The sequence below is a fragment of the Maylandia zebra genome, linkage group LG3, assembly GCF_041146795.1.
Source record: "Maylandia zebra isolate NMK-2024a linkage group LG3, Mzebra_GT3a, whole genome shotgun sequence".
NCBI classification, from domain to species: domain Eukaryota; kingdom Metazoa; phylum Chordata; class Actinopteri; order Cichliformes; family Cichlidae; genus Maylandia; species Maylandia zebra.
In genome coordinates this window covers 2,725,830-2,737,878 of record NC_135169.1, presented here as the reverse complement: position 1 = coordinate 2,737,878, position 12,049 = coordinate 2,725,830, and the positions used below count along the sequence as shown (strand labels likewise).

The window sequence follows — 12,049 nt, the reverse complement described above, 5'->3', positions numbered from 1 at the left end:
ACAGGTAACGGCTAAACTGAGCATGAAGGTGTGTCTGAAACATGCTGAAGCACGTCTGGTGCAATGATTGCAGTCTGCTCCAGGGCAGCTGGAGAGTCCTGTTTGGAGTTTTCCCCTTTTGAAAAATACAATAACATCCAGAAACTTCTTAATTATTTTCAGAAAATAGTCTTTGAATGTGTTTTATTTTATTTCGTAGGATCCATTAGAGTGACAGAAGATACATGTTAGTGGAGAATTGTCAGAGTGTTTAGTAAGAGGTCAGCGTGACAGTTTATGGTTCACCTCTCTATGTGTTTGTTTCCATCTTATGTTCTTATATGTTGTTTGTTTGAAACTTATGATCAGTATTTTAAAGCTCTTAAACTGAACTCAGACACTTAACAAACTGGTCAGACATTGAAATGAATTGTTCCTCTGAGTATTTGAACCTGCTGTTGTGTTGCTTTTGTGTGCTGGTGTCACTGATGGCTGCTGCTATGACAACAGACACACAAACAGTTTGATGTCATCAGAAATCCCTCTGGAAATTGTTGGAATTAAATAATTTGCAGTGCCTCGATAATTCTATGCGTTTTATTAACAATAAGTGTTATAAAGTTATATAGTATTAAGTGGACACAGCCCTGAGAAATAATTGGATTATTGGATGCCTCTGAGGAATCAAAAGAACAAATGAGTATTTACAAAATACTCAGAAAAAAAAAAAGACAATTTATGGTTTGAAGCTGATGTACTTTCACACTCCAACACTGTTATTATGTCCTGCAGTCTGAGTGTATAACAGCACTGCCCCCATGAGGTCAAACTGAAGCATTGCACATTATAATTCTCATCCAGTAAACTTTAAACCTCTACTATGGGCTCAAATTGTGCTCATAAATATTTTTGCGTAGTTGTGAACTGAGTTTTGTAACCATGTAAACAAAATATCTCGAAATTTTATGTTTGTGCATCTACAGATGAGAATTTGTGTGTGATTTGTGTTTGTAAAAAACTAAAGTTACACAAAAGTTACAATTTTTTTGTTAAGGTATGTTTACTACAAAGAAAACGACCTGTGAAACTCTGCGCTCAAGTTTCCTGCTTGTGTGTGAGTTTCAACTTGCAAGTACAAATTTTGACCCGATTTTTCGTCCTTTCGGCTGATTGGTCAATGTCATGTCAATCACAAATTTAACAATCCAATCAGAACAAATGGGTTTGGCTGTAGGAGTGGTGCTTTACTGAGCTGCAACCCGTCCACTCAAGGTCAGAGGGGCAGGAGAAACAGGCTGGGGTCCAGGAATGTCTGTAAAACGAGAGAAGAAGGTTATTAGGAGAAAGCACTAAGAATTACTTGGCCAGCCGGAGCTACACTGATGGTAGTTAGCACAATGATCCAACGAAGAAGCAGACTCTCCTGCGTTCTTAAGTAGTGTGAGAGGGGCATCACTCATGATGAGAAGCCATTGGGTGAATATGGTAGATGGCCACAGGTTATAATCCAGAGCTTAACTTCACACAGCTTAGAAGAGGACGAAACATAGCCACAGGGCTATTGTCAACACACCAGTGGAAGCTGGGGGTCATCCGAGGGTATCTTTTGTACCTCCATCACATAGAATGAAGTCCAACTTGGATTTAGCAAAACTGACCTTCCTCTCACATTTTACACACCTTTTAGACAGGTTCCACATTGTTATCATAGCAACAAATGCGTCCTTCATTTCCACGCATTTGAAGGATGGGTCGGATGTATCCTTCATAGCCCAAGCTATCCCAGAATTCATAGCGCAACCCAGCCAATTCCAGCTTCAACAATGGTGGCCGCTACTTAGTTTCAATATTACTCTTATTACGGTTTGTGCGTCATACTTTTAAGATATTTAGACGAGAATGTAGCTGTGTAAACTTCAAATATCTACTCAGTTTATCAAGACATCACATATTTGTAAAAGTGCTTCGACGTTTTCGGAGACATCTGTTACCCACCAGCTCGATAGCTAGAAGAGAACACATTGAGGGCACATTGTTTTCAGATCCCCGTGGTGTTTTGTTACCCAGGTTAAACATAATATATAAGGCACTCAGACAACTTAAAATGTTATTGTTTTGCTATTTCCAGTGTTTTATTTGTTCCTGAGTAAATCGGTTCAGCTGAGATTAAAGTTATAGTTTTCACAGCTGAATAAACTTCAAACAGAAAACTGATTAAACAGAAGTGTAAGATGGTAGAGAACGTACTCCAGTGTCCTGTTATATTTTAGCAAGCGAGGAGCAGACGGCGGAGTTTATTACACTCCATCGAGACAGCTGGTGACACAAATCTGAAGGCTAGACCGTCCCATTTCGCAGCCTTGCACTTCCAGCCTTCTCGGTCTTCAGAGGACATGGCCAACGCAAACCGAGAAGGCTGCGTCCTCTGGGTTTTGGGACATAGCTAGAATCTTTGTCCACATCTCCTATTTTTCTCAAAATGACAGTAATAAATTACATTACTTTGACATTTTTTAAAATCGTACAAAAACAATTTGCTATAATTGGCAGCTTGCAATTTACTACAAGTTGCATTTACTGAAAAAATGTGTTGCAGGGCTGGTTTTGATCTTTACAGCTCAGTTACAGCACGGCCAAATGTTCTGTGGCACAGACGTGGCCCTGAAGTCACTCCACACGAAGGAAACACAGATGAGCCCTGTGTGGGCCAAAAAACACAGATAGTGTATGTGATTCATACTAAAACACATCAGGGGTGTCTCATTGTTGAATCGGCTGACCTCCATTCATTACCATCGAAACCCACTGCAGGTAACTGTCCACAAAAAACAATAAATACATTCAGTATTTTTTGTCTGTCCTAAATCATCTGTTTTGATTTACAAAAGTATAAAACTGTATGATTATGAAAGATCTAATTTCGCTGGTTCTTATATAGTGAGACTCATTCACCCATTTCCACACCCACGTGTTTTCTGTGTGGAGCAGCTTGATGTTTGTATCTTCCCCAAAGACTTCTCAGAGTGCAGACTGGAACACTCAGGGGTGAAACCACCAACCTTTCAACCAGCTCAACCTCTGAGCCACAGTTAGCCCAAAAACATTCAACAGGACACACAGAGTAGAAAAGTCAGGAAGTGTTGTTTAATATAATATTGAAATACAGAGCTGAGGTTCAACAGGATGACTGGTGATGTTAGGATGTTTTCTCATTCATCATCATGTTGATCAGATTTAATCTTGATAACATGATAAGAGTTAAGCATGATTAACTATTATTAAAGGAAACAAAAGTATAACTTTAAACTTAGTCTATTTATATCATCTGAGTCGCTGTTCTGCTGTCAATGTGATGATGATGACATTGATTATCATGTTTGGTGTCAGCACTGAGAGTTTAGAGCACCAGCTGAAGACTCGGTTTAGAGTTTAGCAGACAGTCTAGTCCTGATCATCGGGAGGCTGGAAGGAATCCGGACTCTGTGGCTTTTGTTTTCTGCAGAACGATAAACCAGCAGCAGCAGCCACACCTGCAACTATCAGGCCAACTATCACTCCAATAGATCCAGTTCCACCCGGTCCTGATCCATCTGCAGGTGAGAAACAGGTGTGAGGTGTCATGTCTGGGCCAAAAAACAGAGATACTGTATGTAATTCATACTAAAACACACCAGGGCCGAACAACATGTTGGTCCTGGACCAAGCTCAACACTGGAGATCAACAGAGGTCCCCCCATAAGCCTTTGAGGAAGATTCGGCCGACCGCGATCTGGGTCTGCACAGCCTGTTCTCCACTGCATGTGGTGATGACTTCAGTTTTTCTCAACCATCTGTCCCAGTTGCACCTGATCCTGTTCCAGTTGTGCTTGTTCTATGATCCCCGTTACATGTATGGGGCTGCAATGGGCAAGCTACACCATGTGGACCAGCAGGCACAACTACTCAGTGTTGAACACTTGTTCTAATGTTTTAGGGAAAAAGGGCAGTGCTTACATTCAATCTTTGGTTTGTATTTGTTTCCTCCTGAAAACTAGGAATTAGTGAGTGGTCTAAGGAGCTTGGAAAGAAAAGCGTCGGGACTTGTTTAAGTTATTTAAGTTCCTTAGACTACGATGACCTGGATGACTGAGAACCTTCACAGACGAATCAGTGAGTGTTATTCCCGGCCACTATACAGTGATTACCATTATTACATCTTTCCCACTGTGAAGCACTTACAATGTTTGTGTGTCCCCCGACCACTGTTAGGTGACCAAAATAGGAAAGTTTAAATGAAGTGTAACATTTTCACTTTCCAGCATGTTTTCAGTGAGATATAGATTCTCTGCTGGGGGATAGAGGAAGCTGTACCTTACTAAAAACCACTGAATGAAGTTTTCTAAATGATTTACAGAAAAATCAGAGTTACTCACTCACCTGGAGGAATTCTCAGATTGATGGTGATGTTTTTCCATGAACGTGTTTCTGCTATTTTAACACGACACTTGTATGTTCCAGAGTCAGCAGTGGTCACTTTCTTCAGGATCAAAGACGCGTCTCCATCCTTCATCCCTCTGAGAGCCACTCGGTTCTTATATGATGGATGCTGGTTGTTTGGAACAAAACGCCCATCCTGGTACAAAAAGACATTTTTCTGTCCCAGGCCAGCTCTGCTCCACTCTACAGCTGAGATCTTATTGGTAACTCGACATGGAAGCGCGACGTCCTGTCCAGACTCGGCTGTGATGTTTATCTGGACTGAAAGAGGAAACAACACAGAGCAGAGAGGTTAAAGGTCAACATACAATTATAAGCAGAATTATTTACTTTAAATATTTGTTTATGTCTTTTAACATTTGGATGGATTTAATGAATGTTATTGTCTCAATGCCCAGCAGAGGCCTGTACTATAAAGTACTATACTATTATAGTACTACTATAAAGCAGCTTTGGGTTCCGGGTTTTCTGTGCTAGGAAGGTGGTTCACGTCTTATAACAGTGCATTGCCATGGTAACTTATTCTGTGAACCTGCTCCAGATCAGATTAAATCCAGATTAGAGATCTTGATGTATAAAATAAATCTATGGACCAATAATGTTTTATAAGAGTTAATATCTGGTTGAAAACAAGATGCCTGCACTTCACTTGTGGAGCTCATGTTAAATTTGTACATAAACTAAGTTTAAATCCTGTTTTTGTATTTAGTCTTAAACAGCACAGAATCTGCTTTCAATCAACATTTTTTCATTACCTGACTGATTATCCTGATTTCCATTATCAGAGTAAATAGATGGGACAGACATGTTGTTGATATCACTTCCCAGAACAAGGCGAAGGTCATTTTAGCCTCATGCTAAACATGCAAAGTGTCAGAAACTACAAGATGTTAGCTTCCACAGAACAACAACATGTGCTGATAATAAGTGAACATAATGTGTGAGAGAAAGCAGCCTCTCATTATAAGACACTGTGAGTCTCTGCATGCTGCCTTTATGGAGCTACAGCTGTTTGTATACACTGAACAAGAAGCTTTGTAGCTGCATCCTGACTCCTGACACACGTTACACTTCTTAGTCTCTGTCACAGCTGGATTACAGATGTTAACTCCACACAAACTGCACCCAGCCTTGTGTCTCCTCCACACACAGACAGTCTACTTTACTCCTCGTTTTCTCAGAAGGGCATTATGTTAGTTTCTAACAGTAAATCTCACCTGCAGAGACGAACACGAAGACGCTGAAAAACAGCAAAGTTGAGCCGAGCGAGACACTGACAGCAGACATTTCTTAACTCCACCCTTCAGAGTCAGAGAGAGAGACGTTAGGCTGCGCACCGCTGGTCTGAAAGGCTCTTAGCACATAAACCGTACGTACTAATTTACTTACTCGGGTTTCATATGTGATAGTTTGTGTGCAGGACTTAGTTTAAGGGCTGAAAATGAATCTGAATAAATCCTGTTTTTCCCTCTCAAAGACTCACAAACTCCTGGCATCCCTGTTAGAAAGAAACATCGATATTTGAGAGTAAATGTTTGAGAAAATTAAATTTTAAAAAAATCTGCCAACATTTTAAAATTTTGTCCCTGAAATAAAAAAATAAAGGTAAGTGTGGAGAGAGATCTGTCCTTAAATGGACTTTGGCTGATCTGTTTGTTCTGTTAAAGTTTGATATACTTTGATTTTATATGATATAGAAAATTAACAAAAGAAATGATTTAAAACTCGTGTAAGTCAAAACATGATGGTGGACTAAAAGTTTACGTCTTTCAGTATTACAAAATTACTGTTATTTAAAAAAACAACACGCTTTTAATCTCATCGGTTGAGCTAAATTATGGCATAAATGTGATGATGAAATTAAAGAGCTGGCTGGAAAGTCGCCCAGTATTCATGAGAAAGCTCCTTTAACTCCAGGGTGAGAGATGATTTCACTGTGAGGGATCAGGCCTGCTGTCACACAGAGACTGATGACAGACATGCTGAGGCTGTTAAGTTTGCTTTTCTGATTAATATGTCTAATGAGAATTAGCAGATTTATATCATAAACCATGAGGAGACACGTGAGGAGAAACTCTCATTATCTGTATTTGGACCTTTCTTCTGCTGTGGAGGAGATCATCCAGCGACACGAGCGTCACGTCGAGGTTTTACACTGAATCTGCTGCTCCTCTTTCTCCATGTGTTCCACCACAGAGAGGTGTTGAAAATACCTGTAGTCAGCAGAGGCATGTCACTCTTGATCCCCTCTGCCAGTGGCTCGGGGATGTGTGGAGCAGGTGAGAGATGGCGTCGTCTGTGGAACGATTAGTCTGGTATGCAAACTGAAGTGGGTCAATGGTGACAGGAAGTGGAGTGACGTGATCTCTTACCAGTCTCTCTAAACACCTCATCACCATTGGTGCTACTGGGCACCGCGGGAATCTGCTGTTGAAAAGATCGCAGATTAAAGCTGACTCAGTTGGCTGAGGACACACGCAAGAAAGAGTGTTTAACTTCCTGTTTAAATAAAAGTTTAATATATCAATAATCCTTGTAGAAGTATTGTGATGATGGCACAGTTATCTCACTGGATTCTGACTCTGTGTCCACAGTTCAAGAACATAAACAATCATTTAAACCAGAAAAGGAAATAAATCCATAAAGATGCTGCACACAATGATGCCTTTGATGATGAGGCATCTGGGACAGAGCTCCCCTATAACAGTCTCCCCAGCGACTATGTTATAGGTGTCCAACACTTTTTCTATGTTTGAACTTAATGTGACCACTAGAGGGAGGTGTGTGCCTGTTAGTGTCATAAACCAGCTGTGTGCAGCAGGCAGGATTGGACCCAAAGACTGTAGACTGGCAGATGAAACTGAACTTTATTACTTTATTATTACTGAATCACCAAACATTTAAGATTAAGGATTAAGTAAGGAAATCTCTGAGAAACACAAAACTAAACACAAGGAGGAACTCACTGCATGAGGGAGGACGCAATGCTGGGAAGAGGAAAACAGAGGGTTTAAATACATTAGGAGTGATGAGGAAACTGGAGCTGGGATTAATGGGACCTGATGAGACAGGGAGGAAAGCAAACTGAAAACACCAACCCAGGACACAGACTGTCAAACTAAAACAAGAAACATTGTGAGATGTAGACTGTGACAACCGGACATGGAACATGCAGACATGAAACATACGAACAACTGGGGGGACTGGGTGGAACATGAGAAGAGGGACACGGGAACAGGCAAGGGGGACAGAACACAGAGACCTCTATGAGGACAAAGGAGGGCGAGAGGGAGCGAGAGAGGGAGAGATGACGTGCTGGGGGAACGTAGATAAACATGATAGGTGTGGAAAACAGAATGAAACAAGACACAAACACACATAAACAGACACACAGATCGACACAGATCGACACAGAGGACAAAGACACAAGAGGAACCTACCGAGGAGCTAAACTGATCACAAGTAAACTCAGAGAGGTAATAACAATGAACTCAGAATTAAACAGTAAACTACAAGAACAATAATAATAATAATAATAATACTAATAATAATAATACATTAGACACCAAACACAAGAAAACTCAAAACGCTGGTCAAAAGAACCCAGAACCATCACAGCTGTATGTAGAACAAGTGTGAACACCTGTGTTCTCATTATGCTACAAACCAAAACCTTATACACGAATGAATGAATCATTTAATTATAAAACAAAGGTATCATTGAAGTGACGTGTGGAGGAGCTCAGCATCTTCACTCAGCCTTCCAGGTAATGTGATGAAGTTATTTCAGTGTAAAACAGGAAGTGGTTCAAACAGAGAACAGAGTTCTTCCTCTTCGGCTGAAAGCTCTGAATAGAAACTTCAATGACAGACAGCTGCTCTCTGGATTTGTATACTGTGGGTGCGGCCTCAATGCAAACCTGTTTGCTTAGTGTGGGCAGCACACAGCCCACAATAGGGGCTCCTCACTGGGGCACATCTGGAACCCACAGTATGAGTAACATATGTGTCCTGCTTTTCACATCAGTACTGGGCCCACTGTGTCAGTCTGCATCTGCTCACAGTAGCTCAACATGAGGCCCAAAAGTGCAGGAGGCCACACAGCAAGCTGGAACATAAACTGGTCATATCGCATAATCCAACTTAGCAGTAGAGAAATACTTTTATTTTGAAGGATTTTACACCCTTCTTTCAGATATCATCAATCCCACCTTCCAAGATTAGGTACCAAACCCCAAGAACACCTGATGCGTTGAAGGCGTGGAAGATGAGAGCAGCTGACCTGAAAGAGAAGATGATGGCTGAGCTGGAAACCTGGACCCTCTGTATAAAACTACCCAGACTACATGAAGTACCCTCTCAAAGTCTACTAGATGATGTGAATGAAGCATCACTGACAATACATGCTGTGACCATCACTGAAACCAATCAGCTGATGTACACTATGGCAGCAGTGATCAGTGAGATACTTGGCTACAGGATGAGCAGCCACAAGGAGCAGTGCCCTCCATGGAGAAGGAGACTAGAGGCCAAGATCAAGGTAGCACAGACGGATGTTAGACAACAATCAGAGCTGCAGAAAGGTGTGAAGAAGTACAGAGAGTAGCCCATTCCCGAGGCCTTGGAAACTGCTACTTAGAGCCTTGGCCAGTCGCCAAGAGGTATACCACAGAGATAGAAACCAGGAGAATAAACCAGCTGTTCTCCACATCCACACTGTACTCTCAGTGGCAGGGGAACAACATGGGAACAGCCCCACCAAGCTAGGAGATGGAGCCATACTGGAAGAGAATAGAGGAGGATGCACCCTATAATACGGGTATTGCAGGACATTCCTGATTCTGGGCATCCTTAGGCATCAGGAATGTCTGGACAATTAGCAGCAGGGTTATTTGTGCTGCTAGACACTCATGGAGTGCCATCAGTGTGCTGTCAGAGACCAGTCCCATCCAGCTACCAACCAAAACCTGCCTCAACGCAACATGGAAACTACTGTCAGGCAGGGGTGAGATGAACAGGCACATGATTCAATTCATGAGCAGGGCCCAGAAAGGATTTGGCAGAGACACCAGAGGAGCAATGGAGCAGCTACTGGTAAACAGAACAGTCACTCGAAACTACAAGACCAGACTGAGCAACCCCCTGTGACACGTGGCTTGATTACAAAAACGCTTATGACTCGATGCTCCACACCTGGATCCTTGAATGCCTAGAACCGTACAAGGACAACAAAACAGCCAGTAATACAAGTCACCATCATGTGTGGGATTTACCATCTCTGTCCCCCTCTGTTGTTCTGCATAAGCCTGAACCCCCTAAGTGAGATTATTAAGAAGACTGACTACGGATACCAGATACAGAATGCAGCAAACATCATCCACCTCCTCAAATCCTAGATGCATGAAGGAGCGTTTCTGCAGGTCCGTCCTCCCTGCAGCTGTCAGACAGTACAATCAAAACTACTCCCAACAATCATAGATGTTTACATCTGGGCTGTAAGTGCAATAATTTAATCAACCGATTTGCACTATAACCTGGTTTGCCTTTTATCTGTAGTTTATTTTATTTTATTTAATAACTGTACAGTACTCTGTTTATAGTAACCATTGTCCTTGATGTAAATATGTAAGAAAAAAATTGTGTATGTTTCTGCTCTGTGTCCTGTGTACTGTTTGTTTGTATATGTGTCTTTCTGGCTGCTGTTAAGACCAAATTTCCCCTTGTGGGACAATTAAATGATTATTCTATTCTATTCTATTCTATTCTATTCTAAATGGACAGGTTGTATGCCAGGAGTGATGTCTGCTAAATGGAAATAAATTAGTTCATGAGCCAAACTGCAGCTCAATGAGGACATTTGATATCTCTGATTTTTCCAGAAATGATGTTAAAGCAGTGTTGGGGGAAAACTCTGTAAAAGACCCAGGAGAAATAAAGACACAATGAGACAAAGTTACTTTCTTTATCAAACGTGTACACGGGTGAGCTGCTAAGAACAACTCACACCATGCACAGTGGCTTGGTAATTTTTATAGGCACAGAGCACAGAGACAGTGAGAACAGGATAACAAATAATAAACAGATAAAATAAAACAACTCCATATATGGTGCTAGTCTCGTCAGCAGAGAGCTAGGGAAGATAAAACAATCTAAAACAATATGTCCCAGAAACAAGATGTGTTTGCTGGGAAAGTCTAAAAAGATAATTCTAAACTAATCTAACCATAGGCAGAGGGCAGACAAAAGGCATCTTTGTACATTTAAAAGAAGGTAAAGAAACATAGAATCATTTTTCCTGTAACATTCCCTCCTGTTTTAACTTATTTTAAATGTATACAACAATTGTCTGTGAAGGTTATTTATTAAGTATCTTAAGCAATTTTTTAATTTTCAAAATGTCAGCATAGCAGAAATGGAAGTCATCTGGTCTAAAGAATAAAACAAAAGAAAATAATAAAAAGAAAAACATAGTAAATGAAAATCATAGTAAATGAAATAACAAGTGGAATAAACAAGAAAAAATAATAAAACTAAAACTACAAAAAATAAAGGATAAAAACCTTATATTTTAAAACGAAAACTACAAAAAATAAAAGGATGAAAACTAAAATGAAAACTTTGTATTTAAAAATGATGAAAACCTAATATGTAAAATGAAAACTTCAAAAAATACAAGGATGAAAACCTTATACTTAAAATGATGCAAACCTTAAATTGAAAACTTTATATGTAAAATAATGAAAACTTCATATTTAAAATGAAAACTTCAAAAAATAAAGGATGAGAACTTCAAAAAATAAAAGGGTGAAAACCTTATATTGTACCTGCATAAACTACTAATGTGTTAATCAGTGCGTGATCACTTGACAAGTCATTTTTAATCACCACGTCATTTATTAGCAGCTAGTACAAGTTCTCCTCTAACAGAATTGCAACGGGATGTTGTTCTTCTTGAGGCACGGCAACATAAGCAGTCATTGTAGTTGTTATCATCTTTGAAATCATTACTCTTAGGCATGGCAACACACACAACACTAATATGAGCAGTGCTATCATGATGAGACCTAGAAGGAAAAATGGCTTTGCTACAGCAGCTAGCCATGAACCGCTGAACAGCCAGTCCAGCCAGTCCAGCCAGCCTTGTGCTGTAGCTGCTCCAGGTGTGTGGTCAGTGACATATTTTTGCAGAGCGGTCAAATTCTGCAAAGCTTCATAAATGTCTCCTCCAGTTTCGTATCCATCAGGGATAAAAGTGCAACATGTTTCCCCGATCAGCTTGCAAACTCCTCCTTGTGATGCTGTTAGCAGGTCTAGTGTCAGTCTGTTCTGCAGCACCATCGTTCTGATGGCCTGCTGTTCTCCTGCTAAGGCCGTTCCCAGGGCCTTAGTTAAGTTGATGTGTTGTAGCAGAGCATATCGGTTGATTTCCACATGATCCCGCACCTCGGCAACTCCAATGCCGGGGATCAAGCTCTGTAAGAATTTCACTCCTCCTCAGATGCGAAACTCTGGTTCCTTTACTGCTTGGTGCCGTCCGTGCACATTGAAGGAAATTGCCTTCCCGGGTTTCCTCCGTGGCGTGAGCGATAAGCAG

General features: G+C 40.8%; 1 protein-coding gene and 1 long non-coding RNA gene across 2 annotated transcripts; both read right to left on the bottom strand.

The window, feature by feature from the left end:
- Positions 1–3,101: 3,101 nt before the first annotated feature.
- LOC143416919 (V-set and immunoglobulin domain-containing protein 1-like) lies at positions 3,102–5,788 on the bottom strand. Its single transcript, XM_076882594.1, has 3 exons — positions 5,673–5,788; positions 4,396–4,716; positions 3,102–3,569 (listed from the first exon to the last, which is right to left on the bottom strand). The coding sequence occupies exons 1-3, from the start codon at positions 5,740–5,742 to the stop codon at positions 3,421–3,423; spliced, it is 540 nt and encodes a 179-aa protein (XP_076738709.1). The 5' UTR covers positions 5,743–5,788; the 3' UTR covers positions 3,102–3,420.
- Positions 5,789–10,408: 4,620 nt separating this feature from the next.
- Positions 10,409–11,993, bottom strand: LOC143414358 (uncharacterized). Its single transcript, XR_013094959.1, has 2 exons — positions 11,061–11,993; positions 10,409–11,015 (listed from the first exon to the last, which is right to left on the bottom strand). It is a non-coding gene; the product is annotated as an uncharacterized LOC143414358 (long non-coding RNA).
- Between the last annotated feature and the right edge of the window lie 56 nt (positions 11,994–12,049).